The sequence below is a fragment of the Antedon mediterranea genome, chromosome 10 (assembly GCF_964355755.1).
Source record: "Antedon mediterranea chromosome 10, ecAntMedi1.1, whole genome shotgun sequence".
In the NCBI taxonomy this organism is placed as follows: domain Eukaryota; kingdom Metazoa; phylum Echinodermata; class Crinoidea; order Comatulida; family Antedonidae; genus Antedon; species Antedon mediterranea.
The window spans coordinates 3,018,603-3,046,465 of NC_092679.1; the positions used below are offsets into that span (position 1 = coordinate 3,018,603).

Genomic DNA, 27,863 nt, shown 5'->3' on the forward strand with positions numbered 1-27,863 from the left:
GTTTTCTATTTCATAACATGATAATTCATTTTTTGCACAATTTAAAAAAACAATTGTATTATTTATTTCTCAATTACAATTGATTGTTCCAATCATTTTTTAAAACATAATACAATAATTCTGATTTTTCTGCTGTCATTATCATATTTGTTATCACTCTGGTTTCTCTTATTAATTTGTTTATATTTGTAAATGTTTTAGATGCATTTTCAGATGAAACTGCTAATGTAATCTTTAAATAAATACTAATACTGTAAGTTTATTTAAGCCACTTCAAATACAGTAATAAAATGCACTCCATCATGTGATTTGTTTTAAAAAGACATCAGTATAGAGTTATTCACCAGGAGATAATAACAGCCATTTGGAGTATTGTATGCAACATACTTTCAAATACTTCATCATCGTTTGTGTTTATGCAAATTAGGTGCTGATACTTTAACTTTTCCTGGTATATTTCTTGATAAATCGGTGTCCTGAAAAAAAGTAAGAAAAATATTGAAAATTATGTTCGTGTACACAGTGTTTCTGTAACAGTTTAACCCAAGGAGAAATAATCGTTTAAACAGTTACTGATTACCGTATATTTATTACCAAGTAAACTCCCATGTTCGAGTATAATCCCATGTTCGCGTATAATCCCATGTTCACGTATAATCCCATGCTCAAGTATAATCCCATGCTCGCGAGTATAATCCCATGCGTGAGTATAATCCCATGCGTGAGTATAATCCCATGCGTGAGTATAATCCCATCTTCAAATATAATCCCATGTTTGCGAATCCCATCCTCAAGTATAATCCCATGCTTGCGAGTATAATCCCATCCTCAAGTATAATCCCATGCGTGAGTATAATCCCATGCGTGAGTATAATCCCATGTGTGAGTATAATCCCATCCTCGGGTATAATCCCATCTTCAAATATAATCCCATGCTTGCTAGTATAATCCCATCCTTAAGTATAATCCCATGCGTGAGTATAATCCCATCCTCGAGTATAATCCCATCTTCAAATATAATCCCATGCTCGCGAGTATAATCCCATTCTCGAGTATAATCCCATTCTCAAGTATAATCCCATGCGTGAGTACAAACATAGTATAATATCACCCACAAGTTTTCTCAAGTTTCATAACTCAGGCCCATGGGACTATACTTGTGTCATATATAATATTATGACTACTGCATCAAATTAACAGTATAGTTATTGTCATCTAGCTTATAATTGAAAAAATTTCCTCATACCTTTATACTTCTAAAAAGATCTTTTTCACGAGGAGTTGATTCTTTACTCGACTGAAACATATGCATTGCAGTTTTTGCAGCTAAAAGAAAAAAATACCGAATTATAATGCAATTTAATTACTGAAATTAATGTAAAGCTAAATATATTGTATTTTGTGTAATTGTGTTAGTGATTAATAAGTTGTTTTATAAAAATCCAAATTGAAAAAGTAAATATGAATATTAAAGTTGTTACCTTTCCCACGCTTCCCTGTTCCTGGCGTAAGCTTAACTTTGAATCTAAACAAAGAAAAGTAGAGTTTGAAGGGTTAAGCCTTTATGCGACAACAAAATGTGATGTGCCCATATATGGACATGATGATGTCATACCATATTACTAGTTTGACTGAATTATACACCTGGCCATATTTTATTTGATATAAACCTGTCTCCATCTACACTATCACCAATTCCTGTGCTGCCAACTTTAAGCTCTGTCTACACATAAAACTTTATGTGACAAAAAATGTGATGTGCTCATATATGGACATAATGCCATCATATCGATGCCATCATATCACTTCCATATATGTGAAATATCACACTTTTTTTGTCAAAATAGTTTAATAGTGTAGACAGCACAGGAATTGGTGATTTTATTCACCTTTTTAACTAGAATATAGTAAATGGTATGACTCACTTAAAATGTTGCATTACTGAGTATGGAGCGCAAACAGGCAAAGCAAACAATAGCAGGTCTTCTGAATGAGGTTGACCAGTTACACTGTCCAGTATTGACCCACTTGCCTAGAAACGAATTAATAAAAAAAAACAGGTATTACGTCAAAATGAACTATTTCTTAAAATACAAAATGAGTTCGGTAATATGCGTGCACATAATGTATGAAGTTTTGAAAAGTGGAGGGAGAATTCTGGAAGTTCAAGAATTGGGGAATGTTAAGCTCTGTCTACACTATCAAACTAGTTTGACAAAAAAAAGCATGATGTGCCCAAATTTAGCAGTGATATGCCCAAGAATGGTAGTGATATGATCATGTCTATATATGGGCACATCACATTTTTTTGTTACATAATGTTTGATAGTGTAAACAGAGCTTCAGTGAAATAGGGTAGGATAGGGTAGGACAGGGTGTGAAAACTAAAATAATAGCAAGGCTCACAGAGAAAGAGAAACAAACCTCCGAACAATATAATAAGTGTGTAGTAAATTTGTTAAAATTGAAAATAAAATTTCTCATCACCTGAATACTTTCCTTCTCTTCATCATCTTCGTCGTCGTCCTCAACCTCATCTTTGGCATCTTTCCTCCACGTGTGTGTTGCAACAAATGGTTTCACAACATCCTCCTCTTCTATTGATAAAAATAAAATTATAAAAATAATGTTACTTTTATTGACCATATGGTTTCCAACCACTGACAAAAAAAAAACTATCTCAGTATATTTAATTTAACAAACATAAAAATATAGAACTATAAAATATTATGATTATGGCAGCCGAGAGAGGTCCATTCCAGTAATAATATAAGGGTGTGGGTTGCTATACATCTTGAAACTACCATGATGGTGTTAGCTTAATGTGGTGATTTTCTCATGGTGGGTGAATAGAGATCAAAGGTCAAGAATATTTACTCTCTAAGCCTCTGTCTACACTACTTTGATAGAAAAAGTGTGATGTGCCCATATATGGTAGTAATATGATATCATCGTGTCCATATATGGGCACATCACATTGTTTTATCACATAAAGTTTGATAGTGTAGACAGAGCTTTACTTCTTAAACGTGATGCCATAATATGTTTCTTCACATACCTTTTTCTAGTGTCTGAATTTCCTCAGGTACAGGCTTAGAAGGTTCATCCCCTTCTGGTTCCTGAATGCTATCCTGCTTTTTATGTTTTTGGTAATTCTGTTTTTGTTGTTGATATTTCTGCTGTTGTTGAAGTTTCTTTTTAGCTTTCTTTCCCTTCACTTCTTTTGGGGCACCTGCAGACTTCAATCAAATAATAATTGTATTGTTTAAAGATGTATTGTCCCCAAAAACATGAAACATTTTTCCGATCCAATTTAAAACATTTTTTTCAGGGGAACAATATATCTTTAAGGATAACATCAACCCTGTCAGTTTTTACAGAAATTTTTTTAAATAAATAAATAATTACAGCAAGTAACTCCATTTTCAACTTCCTTTCCTCCTCATCTTGATCCTGATACTTTGCTTTCATCTTCTTTTGTTTCGCCTGAATTAAAAAAAAAAAATTAGATTTAAAATGTTTTACTACTACTTTAGAAAGATTTTACTGGAAAATTTTTTTTGTTTAAATTCAGAAAAAAGATCCAAATCAGAATGTTTGAACAGATGGCAAGCTTTTTTTAAAACATAATCAGGGAAAAGAGAAATTAAAGAGTGAAATTAAAAGAGTGAAATTAAAAGAGTGTAATTAAAAGAATGAAATTAAAAAAGTGTAATTAAAAGAGTGAAATTAAAAGAATGTAATTATAGAGTGTAAAATGTTTGAACAGATGGGAATCTTCTTTTAAACATTCAGGGAAGAATAAAATTAAAGATTGAAATTTTACTCTTCACTAGCACGCAATTGTGAAAATAAAACAATTACATAACCTTTTGACCTCTCTTCACTGGTTCTTGCTGCTGCACTTGCTGAAATATAAATTAATAATAAATGAAAAGTCACCAATAATTACAACATAATGATTAATAAAATTAATAAATAGAAGTGAATGATGGAACAAATGTGACAAGATTTAGTCATACTTTTTGCGCTTTCTTTTTGTTTGACGGTTCAACTTTGACCTCTGGTTGTACATCCTCAACATCTTCAACTGTAGTATCTTTTTGAGCTTTTTTCTTAAGATCCCTAAAATAAATCAAGATATACACGAGTTTAATTTGATCCATCACTAGTTACTGTAATATGGATTATATATACTGTAGTCCTTTTTACTATAAATAATACAGACAATGGCACAGACTGGTCTTGAACCCATGCTAAATGCATTCTAGCTTAGAAACTTACCTCGTTTTATTTATTTATTCTATACACAATGTACTAAAATTGTTATAAAACCTTTATTAAAGTATTTAAAATAAAGAATACCTTCGTTGCTTAGCAGACAATCTCTGTTTCGTTTTCTGTTCCTAGAAAGAGAAAGTCATTGATACCAAATACATCAGATAAGTAAGAGAATGCTCTTCTTAAGCTCTGTTCACACTATCAAAACTAGTTTGACAAAGTGTGATATGCCCAAATATGGTAGTGATAATATGATGTCATTGTGTCCACATATGGGCACATCACATTTTGTTGTCACATAAAGTTTGATAGTGTAAACAGAGCTTTAGTTCAGTAGCTACCATCAATTTAATTAGTAATTGTTCAAATATTGACTAACCTCTTCAGTTAATTTCTTTCCAAGAACGATTGGCTGATTATCACCAAGGTAGATGACATTGTTCTCATCATCGTATTCATCGTCAACACCGGTAAAATGTTGACTACTGGTGCTAAGAACGCTAGAACCTCTGGTACGCTGCAGCTCGTATCTAACAAACGAAATCACAATTCCAAATAAGTTTACATCCGAAAGGATTTTATTTAGTTTGTTTAAATAATTTATCAAAATTAGTTGATTATCTGTACTGTAGCAGTATCATAGGTAAATTCTGTGATACAGCATCACATGTGAAACACATGTATCATAGACCATAACCTGACCTTTAACATAACCTACAATGCTGTATTACAAAATTTGCCAAAATAAATATTGCCATGTATAAATACAGCACTAAGTGTCTATACTTGGCCGTATCTTTGCACATACACAATTATAGTAAACAGTATGATTCTCTTAAAATTAACCTAACCACTATGGTGTATTACGAAATTTGCCTAACCAAATATTGTCATGTAGAATTACAGCACTATTAAGTATTAAAATATTTTTAATTTACTTTTCTCCTTGGATGTGTTGAACTTGAATAGATGTGTCAGGAAATAAAGATTCTCCATCACTCTCACTACTCTCTTCTTTTAACTCTTCCATGTTGTCTGTTTGTTCCTCCTCTTTATCATTCATTTTCTCCTCCTCAACATTCTCATCTTCGTCCTCCTTGCTTTTGACATCATCATCATCATCTTCAATATCTGATGGGAGTTTTAATTCCTCCTCATCAGCAGTACTCTCAGTCTGAATTGAAAAAAAAAACAACTACAGATTAGGCCGAATAAAAAGAAGAATTTTTCTTGTTAAAAAATGTTTACGACTATTGACTGTTGATTTTATTTAAATTTTGAAAACCAGATGTTCCTACGATATTTGGTCAAAACAATGTTGGACTAAAAATGTCGATGAATTAAAATAAAAAATAAAAAATTAATGAATTAAATGGAGTTAAAGTTTCGACTTTTTCACTCCTGAGGACGATCAAAGTATATTGATCGAAACGTCGAGAAACTCAACAGTTCTTTTCAGAACTAATACACGTGGTGTACCGCAAACTTTATATCAACAGTTTCGACTTAACAAGATTATTCAACAAGACTGACATGATTTAACAAATAAGGTTTGGGTACTGTACATACTGCAATACTTTCTTCATCTTCCGCACATCGAATCTTCCTTTCATTTTTATGCCGGAATACGGACGACTCATCTACCTAAAAAAGAGGAAAATTTTTTAATCTTTAATTTAAAGTAAATTTGAATTTGAAGTTTTTAATATTTAGATGCCAAATTCAGATTCTGCAATTTCTATTTACCTCTTAACTTTACTTTTACCTTTATGTTCTTAAAATCTCTAGTACCATAAGCTGAGACTCAACTTTCAAATAAAAAAATAAAATTCTTTACCTTAAACATAATTCCAAATCCCATTAATAGATGCGTCGGTGGCAAATAGTTTTTTTTACCTACACACAAATAGATATGTATATAAATTATAATCATGAAAAAATAAATGTAAAGAATCTGGCTTAAAAAATATTAAAATTCTGCCACATAGTAACTGAATTAATTATTGATTAAATTAATGAACTAGAAAGCCACTCCGAGAGTGCATACCTCCGCCTACTGTAAAATTCTCCTACATAAGATTTCTCCGGGAAAAAATATATATATATTTGTGTGTCTTAATGCTGTGATTTAGGCTAATTTCACTACAAGCATGTGCGAGTTTGGTGTAAAGGTTATGTAACCCGCCTTTCAACTAACAATAGTTTCAGCCAACAGAACAGAAACGTGAACATCAAACGAGCGAATTTGAAAAGAAATAAGGTTTTAAAACTACTCGCATCAAAAAACGTGCACATTAAATCAAATTATGTTTCAAAATTACAAATCACAAATTATCACTCTTGCCCCTTGTAAAAAAATGAAGTTTTTTGGACAAGTAGTTTTCGAGAAAATGCAATTTCAGTTTACTTGTTACTTTAAGATTGCTCACGGGCTTTTGAAAAATTCTGTCCTATCTTTTAACACTAGCAGGTCTGAAAAGTATACTCAAAAAGTGGTCCAGAATTAGGACCAGGGTCCCAAATGGTCCTAAAATTTAATGGAATGGTAATTGACCACATATCTATCTGTATATTCATTTTGGTAAAGATCTTGTAATAACTTTTTGAGTAATCCTGCTAACAAACAAACAAACAAACATACAAACACACGCTACCGATTACATATACCTCCTTGGCGGAGGTAAATTACTAGAATGAAATTAATAAATGAAAATAACTCACCCCTGACCATAAAACTACCAGTTGTTAGGTACTCGCCTGTTGGTGCAGTCTTGGAGACCTGACAAATAAAAAGATCTAAATAACAAGTTGTGTAGATTCCCTTTCACTCAAGACTAAAGTCCTAGAGGCTTCAGGTTGAAATTAATTCAATTGATTATACATATTGGTATGTAAACTTCTAAACGCCTTTTTTTTAAATTTAGAATAGAATTTCTTTACTGTTAGCCTACCTGATCATGCTTAACCCACCAGGCACTTGTTACCACTCTAGCCTCCCAGGCCACACTGTAACAAATAGCCATCACGCCAGCTTCCTGAAGGGTCTTTGGTGGAACAGGCTGACCTACAAACAAAATTCAATAAAATATACTAGGCAATGGGTAATGATTTTAATCTATCACATCAGTAACCAGTTTGCTAGCCTAAACATTGCAGTCTAAATACAAAATAATGAATAAGTATAACTCACCAGTTGTGTTTTTAATGATGACACTACTAGCGCCATGCAGGTCTGCATGGACATAGATGTCACCAGCATTTAGATATTTCTTAACAACCAGTTCATTTTGCTGTTGATCTCTTCCAGCTATTACCAGAAAGTTCTCAGAACTTATAAACCAATAAAATTTTTCAAACCTGAAAAAGATAGGAAATACAGTCATGCCCATATTGTTGTCAACTTCCAAAAACGAAACTTTCGCACCAGTCAAAATGTTATCCTGGTCTGGAAATTCTGATATTTAGTAACACACTTCCTTTGTGAGACCTCTATTAAGTGCCACTTCTATTAAGGGACACTTCTTATAAGAGAAACTTCTATTAAGGGACACTTCTATTAAGAAGGCACTTCTATTAAGGGACACCTCTTTTAAGGAGACACTTTGTTGTGTCCCCTTAATAGGGGTTGTACTGTATGAATGAATTTTGATATTATTATATTATGTCATTTATACTACAACACATAGATCCTAAATGTGGTATGTATACACTTTATTGACTGGAATCTATATTAAATTTTCTTACCAGTATGTTTTCCTTGCTTTTTTAATACTAGTGACTGTGGCAACTTCTTTTAAAGCTTTCTTTGTTTTTCTTTCTGCTGATTTGATAGCCTAGAGGAACAAAACCGATACTTTTTTTAAATGTTATTTCTGAAAAGAACTGTTGATTTTTTCGAAGCTTCGATCAATATGCTTTGATCGTCCTCAGGTGGCCAAAAAAAAATCCCTGTACACTCAACAGTTCTTTTCAGAACTGATATACGTGGTGCACCGCAAACTTTATATTAACACTTGATTTTGCCATGCAAACCTTTATACCATAAAATGTTATTAAATATATTTGTTTATTAATTCTTTAGAATGCCCAATAAAACAAAGAGTGCGAGAATATTTATAATAATATCGAACAAACATTTATAAAGCGATCTTTACCGCAGTCTCACAGTGCAATATGAAAAGAATAGCTATTGAAATAGATTTTCAGGAGAGTTTTGAATTGAAAAGGGGATGGAGTGTAACGGATGGAATGAGGAAGTTGGTTTAAGAGCTCTGTTGCCTAAGCAAAGCCCTTAGGCACGGATTTAAGGTTTTAGGTGGTGTTAACATAAGAGGAAAATGGGATATTGCTCCTACAAAAAGCACTATACATGTCATTTAACAAGGAAATGGTTTTATAGGACCACATTGGTTATATAGAGCCACATTTCTTATATTCATTTTATACATAAAATAGCAAATAATAAATTCAAATTTCAAACCTTGCTAGATGATTCAAGTGTTCTTGTTTCTTTCATTTTGGAATGTTTCTTCAGATCAAAATATCTACAAACATCAATATATTGTTTTGATGATATATTTCAATTTATTTATTCTCATAAGATACATTATAATATTTAATAACAAAAAGTGAAGTTTAAAAAAAGTAGAATGCTGGAGAAACTTAAATAAGCCCAGAGAGAAATATATATATATATAAGTCAAAAATTCTAAATTTTAATTTATATTCACATCCAACATCCAAAGGCCAATGACAGGATGTCTTAAAAGACACAATATAAATATATATTTAAACAAGAAATATTTCTTACAAAAAACGCTGCTCGCTTATTGAAAAATATTTTTTATTTCAAATGTTTTTGAATGTGTCATTTTATTGTCACATAATAGATAGTTATTTTACCTGAACAAATGTAATTTAAAGCAACAAATACTTAAATTGTCTGTCAGACAATGGTTTTTGGGTTTCTTTTCATTTTTTATATGTGAATAAATATTACTTTTTTGTTACAGAAGTGAATACTCAATTTCTGTCACTTTAGTTAATTTTATTGCTAAGGTCAAATCTGGGGGTCACTTCATCACCCTAGATATTTCAATTGTGAAGTATCCTATTACAAACACAAACTTTAATGGACTGTTTCGATAATAATGAATATCTGACAGTGAATATATAGGGATTTGTAATTTTAGCATGACATGTCCTAATAGACTCTTTCCCAGCCGTTTTTTGGGTCTACTGTAGCAGCTGGAATCAATAAATCATAGTGGAGTTTCCATTTTCACAAAACTGTCTGTCCTTAGAACTATAACTGCTGCTTGCTTTAGCTTCTGATTGAGTAGTCCTAATGGGACGTAGCGGGCTAGAGCAGCAGCGTGAAAAAGACAGAAACAACAACAACAACAACAATAAAAAGACGAAAAACAACAGGGAGAGAGAACACAAAAATACAAGGCAGGACACAAAAATATTAAAAAAAATAAAAATAAAAAAAATAAAAATATTAGTGTCAGTTTAGTGAAAAAAACAATTTCTAACTAATATAATTATCATTGCTTACTTACTTGCGTGCGTTTGCGTAAGCTGACAGACCCAGGTCAACATCTATCTTCATTGGTTTACTGTTCTCAGATTTCTTATCTTTTTTTTCTTTATCTTCATCCTCATCATCTTCAATGATCTCAAATGGATCTCTACGAGATAAATGTATAATATATTGTAGATGGAGAAGTATTCTTTATATTTAAGCTTAGAGTTTGTGAATTTTCTTTTTCTGTTTGTAAGTTTTTTGATATGGATGAAATATTTCTGAAATAAAATTGATTGATGCTTAGAGATGTTGTGTATGCAGTATATATTTAGTATATTCATATGTAGTTCTTTGATTATAAACCAGTATACAATTTAACTTATGTTTCAAGACAGTTTCATCTAGAATATATCTATACGAATGTGATATAATTACTGCAGTAATTGCAGTAAATAAATTTAACCTTATATCTAAAAAGCATTACCTTACTGACATTGTGATATGATTGGTATCAAGCTTAATGTTTTTATATATTTATATGCATGTGATATAATTACTGCAGTAATTGCAGTACATAAATTTAACATTATATCTGACAAGCATTACCTTAGTGACATTGTGATATGATTGGTGTCAAGCTTAATGTTTTTAATTGCCATGGCAACAGGATCACCTTGAATTTGCGCTTCGTTGATAATACCCTTAATTTCCGTCCAGTCAATCTGATTGGCTATTGCGCTACGTACAATCTGAATTGCCTGGTCAACCTATCAAACACAAAAAACACATTACTATTCGTTCTAGGCAACATGTAATCGAAAACCGACCGGTTATACTATAGGATGTGATTGGACATTGCCACAAATAGAAATAGTTAGTCGTTATGATTTTTAATTCACCTGAAGCTCTGTACACACTACCAAACTTTATGTGACAAAAAAATGTGATGTGCACATATATGGACATGATGATGTCATATCACTACCATATTTGGGCATATCGGTACCATATTTGGGCATATCGGTACCATATTTGGGCATATCACTACCATATTTGGGCACATCACATATTTTACTTACTAATGTTAGATTGACTTCTATCAACTCTGCTTTCCTTTTATCGGCTTCCTGCAAGATAAAAGAACAGATTTGTTTTTGGAAAGACTTTTTAAGTACGTAACAAATAAAATAATGATGAATAAACATTTCATTTCAATTTTTAAATATGACTTCAATTAATGATATATTTATTTTTTTTTTATTTTATGTCTTTAGGCAATGTGGCCAAGGATTACCAATAGTGAATTAATCACTGTCCTATCAGATAGGTGGTAATCCCCCTGATACAGGGGCTATTTTGTGAACCAGTTCACCGGGGTAACCCCCTACTCTTTTTCGAATAATGAACTGGGTTTCTTTAAAGTACACACAGGTTATAACTGTGTACACTGGACCTACGGTTTATAGTCCTTATCCGAGAAGACTTGTTCCACCACCAGAACTAGGAGCGAGTCGGCCTCGAACCCTTGCCGATATATATATATGTGTTTTAACCGTTTTTGATTGAAAATAGTGTTATTTTCTTCATTCTCTTCTGAACTAATGCTGTTTACTTAGTGATTATAACTCCCTTAAGGGTCTTCCACAATTGTTCCAGCACGGTTCTGGTCCAATGACGGAAACGCCCATCAAACGTCAATGTTTCTTTTTCACGTTTTTCATATCGATTGGCGCATAGCCGCGTGGAGCGTCGTGAAAACAAAACATCCGTGCCGGAACAGGTGTGAAAGACCCTATACACAAGTAGATAATGCGAAATGGTATTACCTGGTTTGTTTGTAACTGTGCTATTCGTTTGTCATGATCTTTCTTGACATTATCAAGTTTTTTAAAAGCTGCTCGCTCCTACATAAAAAAAAATGTTATAGTTATTAAAGGCAACATTAGAATCTCTAAAGCACACTTCAATTATAATAAAAATAAATTAAAGATGTATTGTCCCCAAAAACATGAAAAATGAAGAACTTTAAATAGGCCATTTTGCAGTAAAAAAATAAAATAATTATTTTACTTGAAGATATTTTTTAAAGGTAAATAATTTTTTCTCCAGTTTTTGGTCAAAGTGAATAACTATTATGTGACATTAAAATGGCATATTCAACAAAAAATTGGAAAAAAAGAATTTTTTAAGGGGACAATGTACCTTTAATATTTGTTTATTTTTACAATTTGTACTTACCTGTTGTAGTGCTTTCATATCTAGTTTTTGACTGCCAATCTTGGAGTAAAAGTCATCTACAGCCTGGAAAATTTACATACAAAATGTTTAAAAAAATTGACTGGATTCAAAAAAGTGGTTGGATAGCATAGTGCTAAACTGACCCAACATTATACAGCAAGTTACTGTTATGTTTGTAAACATATTATATATTATATAACACCTAAATAAATTCCTGTCATTTGATTGGACGATTGTGGGTCACATGGCGTGCAATAGTACGCACTATTCAACGATCGTTAAATAGTACTTTTTGAAACATTTTTGTGTACAAAAAAAAAAACGTCTCGCGGATGAAAAAAAATCTAGTACACAAATTATCCTATGATATGGCTATGTACTGTGAAATACAACAGCGCCACCTGTCGTCTGGTCTCAGTTTCATTTGTAAACACCACCGCGAGATATGCAACAGCAGCAGATATTTGTGTACGATTGATTCAAATAACTAGAATTTATTTAGATGTTATATAAAACAAATAATGAATGTTTTGTATTCGTGTAATGGTACAAATAATGGCACTTGGTGAATGATGAAAGGTTATATCAACTCGGCTTTGCCTCGTTGATATAACCTTTCATCATTCACCTCGTGCCATTATTTGTACCATTACACTCATAAACATTCATTATTTGTATAATATTCTTACCTGGTCAAAAGTATCAAATTTTAAGTAAGAAAGTTGTTCATGTTGACGATACAGAAAGGGATGATATTCTGAATATCTGTAAAATATATCAATATAGTTTTTCTTTTCTTTATATATAATTCAAATTCAATCTACCTTGTTTAGGTAGCACCTTATTAATTTATATTTTGTAATTGTTTATGAAAGATGAAAGAAAGGAAATAAATGTTTACGTTGAATTGAATTAACTTTTCATTTATGTATATCACAGAAAGACATTCACAAATCTTGAATTCTAAATTTTGATGATGCATAAAGAATGTTACAAATATTTTGATAATATACTTACGTTACAATGGAAGAGTCTTGACCCTCTGAGGAGGCAGGCTTCTTTTCTACCTTTTGTATTATGTATCCCTGACAAAAAATAAAGATATAAATTTAAGAAAACTGTGTCAACTGATGGTTTCAAACAACTGTCCCACTGTAAGGTAAGCTTTGTTCACACTAGGACGCAACATATGAACGTAAGCCGCAATGCAAGCGAATCGACTAATCGAAAGCGAGGATTATTGCAACTGTTGCTTGTGATTGGTCAATTTGTTTTCTTTGCAGCTTACGTTCTTGTGTTGGGGCTTACATTCTTACGTTGCGTCCTAGTGAAAACCAAGTTTAAGTAAATAGCTAGGCTAGTCCAGGGTGGTTTTACTAGATACTGAATCCTGGGCTAAACCACTACATATTTATTTATTTTTTTTTTATTTTATGTCTTTTAGGCAATGTGGCCAAGGATTTCCAATAGTAAATTAATCACTGTCCTATCAGATAGATAGTAATCCCCCTGATACAGGGGCTATTGTGTGAACCAGTTCACCGGGGTAACCCCCTACACTTTTTGAATAATGAACTGGTGCACACAGGTTATAACTGTGTACACTGGATCTACGGTTTATAGTCCTTATCTGAAAAGACTTGTTCCACCACCAGAACTAGGAGCGAGTCGGGCTCGAACCCTTGCCGACGTTGTTGGTACGGTAAACGGCGCCCCTGCTTTAACCGCTCGGCCATTTGACTAGCATATGTATGCATTTACCTTTTGTTTTACTGTTCCTCCACTATGCATCATTTGTTCTGCTTCCTTAAGAGCTTCCATTAATCTAGGTAAATCTTTTAAATAACAATCAAAAACAAAACAAAAGTTATATGCTAATAATATACAAACAAATACTAGTAAAGCTATAAAGTAAAGATTTTAAAAACAAAAAAATTGATAAAAATACATAAGTATGAAATGGAAAAGATGACAAAAAAAAGAAAAAAAACATGATCAGGGTATACCATAATTGATAGTCGAAGAAAAAACTGTTGTGACACTGTCATGTGACACTACTACTCGCTGTGAGAGAGGTGAACAAATTCAACACAAAACAAAAACATTTCCCATCATACTGACCTTCATTTACATTAAACCCTTGACCTATCTTGACATTGTCCATGAACCCTTGACCTCTCAGACAATGGTCAATAAGAGCAGGACCATAAACTAATGGAAAATAAAATTTAAATAAAAATGTTTTGAACTACAAATTAAAAAAGAAAAAAATGTAAAATATATATAATACAGGAGTGGAGTTGTGGCGTGGTGGTTATGATGCTTGGCTACCAATCCAAGGGTCCTGTGAGGTCAGGTTTTTTCTAATGACAAATTACAACTCCACTCCCAAAGACTTGTAATAAGACTTTGTTTATGTAGAGCATCTTGTGTATATGTTTGTCTTGTGAACTGGATTGCCAACTTTAGGAAGGATAGTGAATGAATTGGCTTATGACTATCCTTGGCAATTTGTCTAAATATATAAAAATACAAAACAGCATCACTTACCAAAGTTTGGATTTAAAACCCTTTTAACTACTTCACCAGATTTGGCCCCAGATAGCAGATCCTGTAACCTGGTTAAAAAGTAGTGGTAGAGAAAGTGTGAATACACATATAAAGCTCTGTTTACACTTTCAAACTTTATGTGACAAAGAAATGTGATGTGCCTATATATGGACATTATGATGTCATATCACTACCATATTTAGGCATATCACTACCATATTTAGGCATATCACTACCATATTTAGGCATATCACTACCATATTTAGGCATATCACTGCCATATTTAAGCCCATCACTACTACACACTACTTTTTTTGTCAAACTAGTTTGATAGTGTATACACAGCGTTAAGAGAAATTTGTTTATATATTAACACAGTAATAGATATATCCAGAACATTTACCTTCCAACTTCCATAAGAGGCTGAGGCGTTTTAACAGTCTCAATTGGATATTTTTCACGAACAGCAAACCTTACATCATCGCCCTCTTTTCTCGTTCGTAGCAACGACAGAATGTTAAACTCAAAATCTGTTAGAATGACATTTCCCTAATAATTGAAACAAATTTATTTTGATAAATTAGTCATTGGCCGTTCTACGTTCACAACTCAATTATGGTTGATAATGCACAGACAGCTTACAAAGTCTCTTTAATCTAAAGATCTATTGTCCCCCTGAAAAATGATTTTATTGCCACACAATAGTTATTCACTTTGACCAAAAATTGGATTGAAAAAAAAATTGGCTACCAGCCAATGGGTTTTTGTTTGAATTTAAACATTTATTTTGTCATTTTATAAGTTAACTTTATTAAAACTGCAAAATGACTTATTTAAAGTCAATTTTATTAAACTTCATTTTTCAATGCAATACATCTTTAAAAAATAGTATATATCTTAATGAGACATTATTTTTATTAATTCTTTTAAAATAAGATCTCATTAACTTATTTACTTACTCTATCATAAAGTTCAACAATGAGGTGATAGGCAGCTTCATCAGATCCAAATTGAAGGTCTACAATACGATCCATTCCAAGTTGTTTGATTTGAACAAGACGTCGTGTTTTTAAATGTTTTCTTAATTTCATAGAGAAGCTTGAGGGCATCATGTTCTTCGGCCATTCAAAAGTTGTTGAATGGATTCGATTTCCAGATTCAAACAACAGCACCTCTTTTTGATCTGGCCTAAAATTAAATAAAAGGTTTGTCATTGACATTTGTAGGTTCCTGTAAACTATAATTTGTTTAAATTATTGGTACAGCAAAGCTCTGTCTACACTATCAAACGAGTTTTGACAAAAAAGTTTGCCTTAATACAGTATGTTAGTGATATGCCCAAATATGGTATTGGTATGACATCATCATGTCCATATATGGGCATATCACATTTTTTGTCACACGAAAGTTTGATAGTGTAGACATGGCTTAAGGAAAATTACTTTGCCAGTCGAATTAAATATGTTTTGTTGTCTACATCATATACATTGAGAACACGCATTCCCATCAACCTGAAAAAAAAGTTGGAAAAAGTATTAATATTATTAGTTTAGGCCAGCATGGAGTAAATTTACTCCATCCATGGTAAGGTAGCCTACTAACCTAGGCCTATGCTAAAATCTCATAATTTGAGATTTAAAAAAAAAATGTGTTACGACTTCTGTCTTGTTAGCTGCTTGGCTAAAAATGTATCTTAGCCTAGCTAGTACCTAGTACTACCTTATCCCTATTCAATACACTACTACAGGTCAGGCTCAGACCAGGGAGGTATAGTAGGCCTAGCGATAGGCCTGCAGCGAGGGCGCTAGGCCTCTTTACACCCCTATTAGAGGCTCGGCGGGCCGGGCCTAGCCTAAGCTAAATCGAAATACTTTATTATAACTATAAATGTATAGTCCTAATTTTTTACAAGCTCATACCTATCCCCAAGTTCAGACAAAACACATCTTAAATCAATAGTCGTAAATCGCGACTTCATCTTTCATAAATTATAATTAAAGTAAACAGAATTTAGTACGGCCAGGCCTGTTTGTACGGTGTACGACGTACGTCAGCAGGGTACGTCAGGTACTAGGTTAAGTATGGAGCGCCAATAGTGCCTCCAGTTCAGACCAGCAATCAATAAAACAAATTCACTCTTATCACAGCAAACATCTCTTCCTGCTCCTGGTCATTTCAGCTGGAGGGTACCAACTTGTCTGGTCACTGTTCTTTGCTTCGATAAAAATACAATACCTCAAACATGCAATTATATCAAAGAAAAGTCACACATCAAAACACTGTATTTCATTTTATTTGTACAACAATTGTTGTAATTTTAATGCTTTTGAGGTACACATTTCTCAAATCCCTTTTGCATATAATATAGAATGATGAATGAGATACCATGCATGTATTTTTTCTTCTTTAACACCACCCTGTTCCAAGTATTTATATTGCTTATGGTGATGCAATTATTCATTACTTATTCAGATATTTAATTAGTGCATTATGAAAATCTAACCCAGTTTGTGTTCTCAATCAATTCAAAATGAGATATTGAATTGGGTACTAAAAGTATAGTATTTACAGTATGTGAATAGAAACGCAAATTAATTAATCAGGTCAGTAACTATGCATAAGTAAGCAAAAGGGTAAGTGTGTTACGATGTTCAAACCATATCAAAAATAAACCATGCTTACAATATTTTGTAGGTTATAATTATATTAACTTTGTTTTGCTGTTCTAGGACTCATCAGTTAATATGACTATATTTGCAATGGAATTGGTGTGGTAGTTATTAAAGCATGTAATAAGGGCATGATGACACACAAAGTAAGATAAGTTCCGATGCAATGCTCTAATTGAATTTAGAGGAAGTATATGAAATATTCACTGTATACATTTCATATACTTCCTCTAAATTCAACACAGTGTAATCCTGTCATATTACAATGTCGTTGTTGTTGTTGTGGTTACATTTTTTTTCCAGGTAAATCATTTTTTTTCCAATCCAGTTTTTGGTCAAAGTGAATAACTATTACGTGAATTGAAAAAAAAATGTTATAGGGGACAATATATCTTTAACTATTTTGTTTTTTTCCAGTAAAACTTCTTTAAATTATTTGCTGTTAAATCACTCAAGTTTATATAAGATTTGAATTTATATGATGTTGCTGCTTCAATCTTCTCCATGCTCTTTGTTTCTCTTCAATATCCAAATTTATCGTTTAAACTCGTTCTACCATCACCAGTTTGACCTACAATGAAAAAGAAAATAAATTAAAAATGAATGAAAAAAAATTAAATATAATACAAAAAATGAATTTTATAAAAGAATAATAAATACAATTAAAAAGGTAAAAGCCAGTCAGAACAACACTATCAAACTAGTTTGAAAAAGTGTGATGTGCCCAAATATGGTAGTGATATGCTTGAATATGGTAGTGATATGTCATCATCATAAATCTATATATGGGCATATCACAATGTGCTGTCACATAAAGTTTGATAGTGTAGACAGAGCTTAACTGTAGTAGTAGGCTAGGCTAAATACTAAAAAAAAAAATTTTTTTTTAATTTTTGAACTATGAAAAAATGTTTAACCTTACCAGCTGGAGGTACCCAATCAGATAATTCTTCCTCCACTGCTTCCTCTGATATTCTATCCTGTTTTCTGTTCACTGTTCCCCTCTCTTTTTCATTATCCTTCTCCAAATCTTCTTTCATATAACTTGGGGGTAGCATTGGCCCTAGCGTTGGCCCTTTTGGTAATGATACTTGTGAGACACAAGTGCGTTTCCCTTTAGAATGTGGCATTGAGGGACCACTCTGCTTCTGAGAAAGTGGTATTTTCGGCACTTCAGGAGTTAATTTTGTCTTTTCCGTGACATTTGTTGATAATCGAGCTTGCAGTTCACCATGGTGCGATGTTTCCGAGGAATCGCCTGAAATCTTTTCAAGATTAAATTAAAACATAAATTCAACATATAGAATTCAAATTTGTGTAAACTAAAGCTTTTTCTACACTATCAAACTTTATGTGACACAAAAATGTGATGTGCCCATATATGGACATGATGATGTCATATCACTGCCATATTTAGGAATATCACTACCATATTTGGGCACATCACACTTTTTTTTTGTTAAACTTGTTTGATGGTGTAGACAGAGCTTTAATTCTCTTAAATAAATCCTTAAATGTTGAGGATATAATTGTAAATAGTGTTTATTTTCTTTTACTTTATTTGTCTCTTCTTCTCTTGTTTTTTCTTCTTCTTCTTCTTCATCATCCTCTTCTTCCTCCACCTCTTGTTCCGGTTGAGAAGATACTGTCACAGCTGACACTTTACTGACTAGTGGCTAGCAATAGAAGAAAAACAAAATATAACATGAAGAAACAATGCAATATTGAGTACTGTGTGCAACCCTGTCTTGTAGGTACCATTACAAATTACAAAAAACTTTCTTGCACTATATCTATGTAGGTATACAATAGTCAACGCCTACACAATCCTAACTCAAAAGCAATCCACTTTGGACAGTTATTATGTATCTTAGAATGATCATATCTGCAAAATTTTATCATTTTCAAGCAATAAAACATACAATAGGTACACTAAATAAATAACAAGCTTGTTAGCATACTTACTGCAAATCTGAACTTCTTAGCACCATGCATCTTGCCAATCAAAGCCTGTGTCTTAGGTTTAGTAACGCTACTAGTACTCTTAGATGATGAAGTACTATGGACAAAAAAAACAACATAGATTTAACAAGTTAACTAATTAATGAAATACAACTATAATCGAATAAAGCTATGTCTACACTATCAAACTAATTTGACAAAAAAAGTGTGACGTGCCCAACTATAGTAGTGATATGCCCAAGTATTGCGGTGATATGACATCATCATGTCCATATATGGGCACGTCACATTTTTTTTGTAACATAAAGTTTGATAGTGTAGACAGAGCTTAAAAAAAACCTTTATATTGAACACTTGTCTATACATTACAATTGAAAATAGATAAAAATTGATGATGCATATGGCCTTATTGTAGATGTGTAGAGCTGTGGGTGGTCTTATATTAGAGTGCTTTCATATCTATATATTGGGTATACAGTATTTATGGTTCAGGTCCTGTTGGAAACACTTTCCTGTCATGAGTCCATCCTCTAAAGCTTGGTTCCCACTAGAACGTAACGCAAGGACGTAAACTCAACGCAAGCGTTTTAACCAATGACAAGTGAAGTTATAGACAGTTAGCAATCCCAAGCGAATAAGCCATCGCTTGTGATTGGTCAATTCACTTGCGTTGCGTTACGTCTTTGTGTTGCGTCGCTAGAGGGAACCACGCTTTACCAATCTATATAATCTCATTGGTATACTAGGGTCAGTATGGCTTGTCCTAGTCACACTGACCCTAGTATAACTACATACCAATAAACTGATATAGATTGGCTAGAGGATGGACTCCCGACAGAAAAGTGTTTTATTTTCATACCCCTTTAATTCTGGAATTTTGGCTGGTTTTGCAATATCGATAAGTTTTTTTAATTTCATGTGTTCTTTTCGCAGATCAACAAGCCTCAATTTCAGTTTAGCTCTTTGATTTCTGTCTTTGAAGCCACTTTTAATTGAGTCCATAAAAGCATCCAATGAATCCTCGGCTTTATTCTCATCTTTATCTTTAAAACAAAATAAAACAACAACTATAATTACAGTAATATTTAAAGCTCTGTCCACACTATCAAACTTTATGTGACAAAAAGATGTGATGTTCCCATTATATGGACATGATGATGTCATATCACTACCATATTTGGGCATATCACTACCATATTTGGCCACATCACATTTTTTTCATCAAACTAGTTTGATAGTGTGGACAGAGCTTAAGAAGTATCGAGTATTGATTTATTACACAGTGATGTATTCGTTCAATTTTATTTGGTCAAACACAAAAAAAAATTGCTTTGCTTGCCACGGATAACAATTTAAAACACACTAAACAAAAAAAAGTCATAAAATGGGTAAAATACTGACAGTACAGAACAGTAAACAGGGGGAAGCACTTGGGGCGTGCCCTCCCCTTACCTGAAACTATTAACTACGTTTCTATATCTATTTTTGACAAAATATTAACATCAGCAACACTGAATGTCACTACGTTACTGTCGGTTTCTTACCATTAGCCATTTTTGCCAAGTTATCTTCAACTTTCTTCATCTCCTTTTCAAGTTCTTCTAGTTGACCAACCTGAGAACAAATTATCATTTTTTTTATCTCTAGTTATATTTTTACTATTTATTACTATTATTAATATATTTGCTTACGTTTTATCTACAGTATATTTGTCAATCTTGAATTTTAAACTCATTTAAAATTAATTTGATTGATTTAGAAGAGAGTGAATTGTGTATAGCACCCTCTGTTTGTTATTTTAGATTTTGGTTTAGTAAAGAGTTTTCATAATTAGCAGAAAATGAGCTAAAAATAACATTTTAACAATTGATATGGTTCTTGGGTAACATTTTTTGACTTAAAGTTTAAATTTGTGCATTATAAATTTTTGCATACTTTTTTCATTTTTTTAAAAATTATTTTCATTTCTTGTTTTTTTAAAGTGGTCTTTTGAACATAAATTTTAAAAAATGACTTTCTACAATATAAATAAATATTAAGCGCTGTCGACACTATCAAACTAGTTTGATAAAAAAGGTGTGATGTGCCCAAATATGGTGGTGATATGCCTAAATATGGTAGTGATGACATCATCATATTTGGGCACATCCCATTTTTTTGTCACATGAAGTTTGATAGTGTAGACAGCTTTACCAATTTATCATAAGTTAATATTTCCTGTTTCTCTGCTCCAGCTTTTCTCATCCTTTTCAATCTCTTCTTCTCTATTTCTCCTGTTCGATCCAAGAACGTGTCTTCGTCACTATCATAATAATCATCTGCTGCCCAATTTTTGTCTTTCCTTTTTTTACTTTCTGTGACAAAAAAGAGACTAAAAATTATAAAGATTCAAATAAAAAACCAAAACATCTGATAAATTCCACAAAATATTGTATTGAATATAATCAATAATTTCATGAATCTGTCTACACTATCAAATTTTATGTGACAAAAAAATGTGATGTGCCCATATATGGACATGATCATCAATGACATATCACTACTATATTTGTGAATATCACTACCATATTTAGGCATATCACCACCATATTTAGACACATCACACTTTTTTGGTCAAACTAGTTTGATAGTGTAGACACAGCTTTAGGATTGAATGAAACTTCAGGTTTTGTTGTTAATGGAATCTCAATTTGACTCCCTAAGAAATCATACAATATTGCGTAAACTTTTATATTTGAAAGAATCAAAAAGTTGGTCATTACAGTTTTCTCATTGTGATTACATACTTGGAAACATTGCAATAGACACTCTAAAGCCTGAGACTGTTAGAACATCATCTTACCGTGTTTAGCCTGCCTTAGCACTCCATGTCTGTCGAGGATCTTGCACGCTTCCAGCGCACATGCCAAAACGGCTTCTTTCTTTTTACCAGATACAGCTGCCTCAGCTACTATAGATTTTCCACTAGGATCATCCAAAGGTAGACTGACAATTTAAACATAAGGAAACATGTTATTTACAATCACCTGCATCCAACACCATGGTGACAATTAAATGGCGAGTTATTTTTGTATGGGTTCCCATAACAATTAGACTAAGCCATAATAAGGCTTTGGCTGTAGAACTGCTATTTCAACAAAACACTGTTAGGTTAAAACCAATAATAGCACTTCATTGATACGAAGTACTACAACTACTTTATCTATAAAAAAAATTGAATTACATGCATGACTGGTTTTGGGTCTTCTCTTGGAAGAGTTGGTATCATTTTTGGAGAAAGATTATTAATACTCAAGAACAAAAATGAAGTGTGTTGATGTATACACGGTATATGTATATTATTTCATAATGTAAGAAAACTATCTCAAATTTGGGAGGTAGGCATATTACTCAAGGGTAAACATACAGTATACTGTATCAGTACAACACTACTGAACTAGATAGCTTTAGTAATTAATAGCACTTACACAACCTTGCAGATATATTGATGACTTCGTCCAATGCCCATTTCTTCCACGTTGTATTCAAGCTCAATATCTAAAAATATACCAATTTGTTTAAAGCTCAGGTACAGGCATAAATTTTAAATATAATATTTGGTTAATTGTACATAAATCAAATATGTGCAACATATATCATGACAAAAAATATGAATTTCCCTTAAAATGGCAAAATACAAAATAATCTGCTATAAAAACCAGATAGACTTTTTTCCAGTAGTTAGGTAGTTTAACCTATTGTAATAACATGTCTGGTGACTCCCTAGCAAATGAAAAAAAGATGGTGGGTATACAGTGAATAATTTTTGTTATTGCACGAAAATAAAAATCTGAAATTGAACAAAAACGGTTATGTTACTGTTACTTATATTACGTTCTCATTTTTAAAAATGCCTCTCTATTTAAAACATATTTGTGTACAAAAGAATTTACTGTGTAATTTAAACTATCAACCCCCCCCCCCACCCCTGCGCTGTTAAAATTCCCAAAAATATGAAACATATGGGAACTATAGATTGATAATTATTGGAATGTATGATCAGTAGACATTTTTTGCCGGCACCTGGCCTTTAAAACATATATATCTTGAGGCTGTGTGTCCTTCCATGCATGCAAAGCATTAGATCTTATTGAGTATAGGGAAAATACTTCATGTGGTGGTCAGACAAGTGATTCTACAAGCCAGTTTTAAAATTAATTGATTGAGGACAAGCCAGTTTTTTAATTTATTGATTGAGGTTGACTCAACAACAAATGTAGGAAGTGACTTTCAATCATTGCTGGTTTATATAGTACTAATAGAGTAGACTCTACATTGTTGTTTTAAAATCATTGTTGGACTTTCCCCAGAGTCTAAAAAAAAAATTGTTGTTGTTTTTACGTTTTTATTATTCATGTGTGCCACTAGCAGGATTTAGATTTTTTTTTTATCAACCACAATTATAGGCATGACATGCCATGTGTGCCAAAATGTTTTCCGAATATTAAGCCAATTCACAGTCTGGAGCATAGACTAAATTATTTTAAAGAAATCTATGGTTTGGAAAAAAATTGTTGATAGTTATTTAGAACGTAGTGATGGTATAATTGATGCTTGATGGTTTAATTATAATAAACTGCTTAAAAAAACACAGATACTGTTGTTACTTTCTTAAAACCAATTACCTTCTCTTTCAAAAAATCCTCTTAGAGCCTTCTTAGGGTCCTTCAAATAAGGAGCTTCTTTATCGTCGTCGGCATCCAATGCGAATGGATTGTGGGATAGATCAGACTCTGCATCCGCATCGTCAGCTAAAGAAATGATTATTAAAAATGTGTTAACTGTTTTTAAAATAGTGCGCCACCCTTCAAAGAAAGATGGAACTAACGCTAATCTTGAAATAAAGAATAGAATTATATTTTTTAAATGCTCCTCGTTAACTAGTCAACTAGTTTTTAAGCCATGTTACACTTATCTATATTACGCGCAATTAAAGGGAAATGACCCCATATGTATTTCATGATTAATATCGCAGTGTTTTTTAATAAAAAAATTGATTGGTTTACAAGTTTGCTTTATAATGCACTGTACAATGTATTTGGGTCTTCCTCCCTATGAATGTACAGTACAGTAGTACTGCAGTAACTGAAGTAAAATCATTTACCCATTCCCCATGATATTCCAGTGTTGGAATCATCTTCCTTTACATGTTCTTTCGTCTCTTCCTCCATTTCTTTCATCCTAAGCAGTTCTTTTTCTTCCATTTGTCTTTGTTGCATGTCTTTTAACTGTTCAATTGAAAGATCATTTCTGGTCCCATCCATCGACGTATTTCCACCCTTGACAAAAAATAAATTGGAAGTACAAATCACTTGTATTGTTACATCTTTGATAAATAACCATAAAAGATATGATAAAGACTTTAAAATTTTATTTTAATTTTATATACAAGAACAAACTCCCTACTTCATAATTTTCAAAATATTAATTATAATTAACATACTGTATATCCCAATATTAATATTTGGAATTTTGGAGGGAAGAGGGTGTGGGAATTAGTTTTTGTAAATAAACTGTTGATAATTTCATTGTATCTATACATACTCCTCCCAATACTTCCAAGCAAACATATTATTGTTATTGTGTTTTAGTAGGACTCGTTTAAATATATTTTTATGGCAATTATTTATTATAACATTGGTATTTTGTGTTTATGATCTATTTTGTTGATTTAATTGTGTTGATGTACAATTGTACTTGGTGGTTATGATGCTTGGCTACCACTCCATGGGTCCTGGGTTCAAGTCTCGTCACATTTTTTCTAAGGACAAAATTACAACTCCACTCCCAAAGACTTGTAATAAGACTTTGTTAATGTAAAGCATCTTGTGTACTGTTTGTCTTAATGATCAGCAATTGCTGGATGGATCACCCTCATTAAATATGGTCCCAAAAAAAATTAATATTTTATATATAATTAATAAAAAAAAAAAAAAAAAAAAAAAAAAAAAAAAAAATGTCACATGTTATAAATACAAAGCTTTCAGTTTCTGATTTTTGTATCATTTTAAATAATAAATAATTGTGTGCGAATAATATCCTACTTTCCCTGGTGAATTCATGATTTAATAATAATAATATGTGCTAACCTGCAATATATACAAACGTGTACTTCCTGCGAGTTTAAACATATGCCCAACAAGGACTCTACAAAACACCTTGGGTTCTATCTGCTTCTTATTCAATGTTGTTCCATGAGTGCTATCCAAATCATACAAGTAAAATCCTGGATCGTGATCATTATCCCCGATTGTTCGATATTGCAGTACGGCGTGATAGCGAGACAGAGAAGGATGGTCCAGTTGAACATGGTTGCTTTCGAGTCTACCAAATAGATGAAATGCATGATCGTTCAGTCCAATTTTATCACATATCGTACCGCCTTTTAGAACTTCAAGATAATGTTCATCTTGCGGGATACCACTCCATGCTGGCTCACGGTATGGAGGTGGCGGTGTGGCTATTATTTCGGCTGGTGACCGTTGACTAGGCCTAGCCTTCTTTTTTAGTTTAATATTATTAATAATATTATTATCAACATTTTTTTTATATTCAGGTTGCACTAGAGTTGTTGTAGAATCTGAAACGGATTGATCAGCCAAAATCTTTGGTACCTTTACCTTTTTTGATGTTTTTCGTATCGGATTTTTAAATATTGGCATTTTGAAGCTAATATCCCCACTATCACCAACACCAACCCTAGGCCTGCTTGTTCCTGCTCCATCAGACAAGGACGACGTAGAATTACTTGATTCACCGGGGATAGGCTTACTCCCAGGCTTACCTTGTTGTTGGTCTAGGCCTAGTAGGCATGCAGGTTGCATTGTTTTTATCGACTAGGTAGGCCTAGGCCCTACTACAACAAGCAAGGCCTACAATGGGTTTCACTCTAGTTACTACCCTAGCTGGCCCTTAGCCCACAAAACTCCCTAATATAATTTATATAATAAATGGAATGGAGGCATTAGGTTACGACGTACCGAAGACGAAGACGACGACCGAAAACAATTGTTTCTGTTTGTAATGTCGCCCTCTATATTCCCATTACACACCCGCCGGTATAAGATTGAAAAATGTGTAGTGTGTCCGGCATTCAAAAAAGTGTCCGTGCGGACACTTTTCAGCATTGAATAGTGCCCAGTTGCATTTTTCAACGGGTTCGCGAGCGGTTTTCAGCAATTGAATGCTGTCCGGCCCGTTTAATAATGTCTGACCACGTATTGAAATGTGTCCACCATTGAATATTGTACGGGAAAAATATTAGTAGTCAGGTTTGATCGCGCATGTACTTGTCTTCTTTTTAACGACCTTCGTTAAAGACCACTACAGTATTATAATTAAGACTATTTTCTGTGCGGCCTGTGCATGTCATAAACGGCAAAGTAGGTCAAAAGCTTTAAATTATAGTTGGCACAAATGATGCTCAACTAGTTTTCTTCCAATTAACGATTTACTTTAAAGATGTATTGTCCCCCTGAAAAATAATTTTTTTAAATTTTTTTTGTTGAATATGCTATTTTAATATGTCACATAATAGTTATTGACTTCGACCAAAATTGGATCGAAAACAAATTTATTTACCTGAAAAAACTATAATTTAAAGGAAAAAATGGTCAAATTGGCTGACAGCCAATGGATTTTTGGTTGAATGTAACCATTTATCATGTTATTTTATAAGTGAAACATTATTTTTTTTTCGTTTTTTTTTTCTACGGAAGTGGTTCACTTTATTAAAACTACAACATAATCTATTCAAAGTTTGATTTAATTAATCTTCATTTTTCATGTTTTTGGGGGACAATACATCTTTAAGACACCTCCAATTAGCGACCATAATATTATTTAGTATGAGTACAGACAAGAAGAATAAATAGTTTTTAATCATTATTGTGACAAAAAAAGGTAACTGTACTGGTACAATTAAAGATCACTTTACTTAAAGACACCTCCAATTAGCGACCATTATATTCAAATTGATATGGCTGTTCTGGTCTGTGAATCAACAGGCTTTATTATAATTTGATAGACTATTTCTCCTGATATAACAATAATAACAATATTTATGTTTTGCGATTCAAGTTGATATTCTAAGAAATTTTAAACACCCTAAATGGGAGTTGAATGTCCAGTGGCCTAATTGTTAGGCCTACATAAAGGTGATGTGACAGTCAAGGGACCTATTTTGTTACTTACCGATGAAAACTTCCCGGGCGGGTGGTTGCAACCATTTTCAACAGCTGGTGTTACACTATTCACAATGTTCAATCTTCTGGCACTCCGAAAAGGATCTTGACACTATATTAGACGTATTAATTGGCGCTACTGCAGTTTCGCACCACACTGTTATATCTTCGATTTCTTGCTTCATTTTTTTCTCGCACTCACATCATACAATTTTGGGCCATTATGTAACATGTTCCCATGATTTAGCCACCGTTATATTACCTTTATCACAATAAAAAATGCCTTTCAAAACAGCTCCTTTTTTCGCGAAAACTTCGATTGAACTGTGGCCATTTTAGATTCAGAAAATTGCCAGAAATCAATGTATGTTTTATTTTCTGCTTTTATTTTTAAACTGCAAAGAGTGGTTT

At 32.6% G+C, this 27,863-nt stretch overlaps 2 protein-coding genes across 2 annotated transcripts; both read right to left on the reverse strand.

The window, feature by feature from the left end:
- Positions 1 to 6: 6 nt before the first annotated feature.
- LOC140059776 (ribosome quality control complex subunit NEMF-like) lies at positions 7 to 16,642 on the reverse strand. Its single transcript, XM_072105677.1, has 33 exons — positions 16,519 to 16,642; positions 16,042 to 16,110; positions 15,559 to 15,787; positions 15,003 to 15,148; positions 14,600 to 14,667; positions 14,171 to 14,260; positions 13,811 to 13,884; positions 13,067 to 13,134; positions 12,739 to 12,814; positions 12,050 to 12,112; positions 11,638 to 11,715; positions 10,891 to 10,938; positions 10,418 to 10,578; positions 9,846 to 9,974; positions 8,762 to 8,825; positions 8,026 to 8,114; positions 7,472 to 7,638; positions 7,233 to 7,345; positions 7,003 to 7,060; positions 6,119 to 6,177; positions 5,851 to 5,925; positions 5,220 to 5,455; positions 4,661 to 4,811; positions 4,366 to 4,406; positions 4,023 to 4,125; positions 3,870 to 3,908; positions 3,409 to 3,486; positions 3,059 to 3,239; positions 2,488 to 2,597; positions 1,926 to 2,032; positions 1,482 to 1,525; positions 1,247 to 1,326; positions 7 to 476 (listed from the first exon to the last, which is right to left on the reverse strand). The coding sequence occupies exons 1-33, from the start codon at positions 16,575 to 16,577 to the stop codon at positions 402 to 404; spliced, it is 3,228 nt and encodes a 1,075-aa protein (XP_071961778.1). The 5' UTR covers positions 16,578 to 16,642; the 3' UTR covers positions 7 to 401.
- Positions 16,643 to 16,870: 228 nt separating this feature from the next.
- On the reverse strand, positions 16,871 to 26,256 carry LOC140060766 (kanadaptin-like). Its single transcript, XM_072107108.1, has 12 exons — positions 25,359 to 26,256; positions 24,374 to 24,548; positions 23,895 to 24,020; positions 22,698 to 22,767; positions 22,073 to 22,215; positions 21,424 to 21,584; positions 20,775 to 20,844; positions 20,090 to 20,273; positions 19,234 to 19,327; positions 18,825 to 18,944; positions 18,191 to 18,533; positions 16,871 to 17,839 (listed from the first exon to the last, which is right to left on the reverse strand). Exons 1-12 carry the CDS (start codon positions 26,091 to 26,093, stop codon positions 17,790 to 17,792), a joined length of 2,271 nt encoding a protein of 756 aa, XP_071963209.1. The 5' UTR covers positions 26,094 to 26,256; the 3' UTR covers positions 16,871 to 17,789.
- Between the last annotated feature and the right edge of the window lie 1,607 nt (positions 26,257 to 27,863).

Excerpts from the sequence above, each read along its gene's own strand:
- LOC140060766 (XM_072107108.1), bottom strand. The coding sequence starts at position 26,093 with ATGCAACCTGCATGCCTACTAGGCCTAGACCAACAACAAGGTAAGCCT. Across the intron at positions 18,945-19,233 it reads CTAAGAAGTTCAGATTTGCA|CCACTAGTCAGTAAAGTGTC; the intron begins GTAAGTATGCTA and ends TTCTATTGCTAG. Across the intron at positions 18,534-18,824 it reads GAGAAGAAGAGACAAATAAA|ATTTCAGGCGATTCCTCGGA; the intron begins GTAAAAGAAAAT and ends AATCTTGAAAAG.
- LOC140059776 (XM_072105677.1), bottom strand. The coding sequence starts at position 16,577 with ATGAAGTCGCGATTTACGACTATTGATTTAAGATGTGTTTTGTCTGAA. Across the intron at positions 15,788-16,041 it reads TATTTAATTCGACTGGCAAA|GCCAGATCAAAAAGAGGTGC; the intron begins GTAATTTTCCTT and ends ATTTAATTTTAG. Across the intron at positions 4,812-5,219 it reads CAACACATCCAAGGAGAAAA|ATACGAGCTGCAGCGTACCA; the intron begins GTAAATTAAAAA and ends TTCGTTTGTTAG.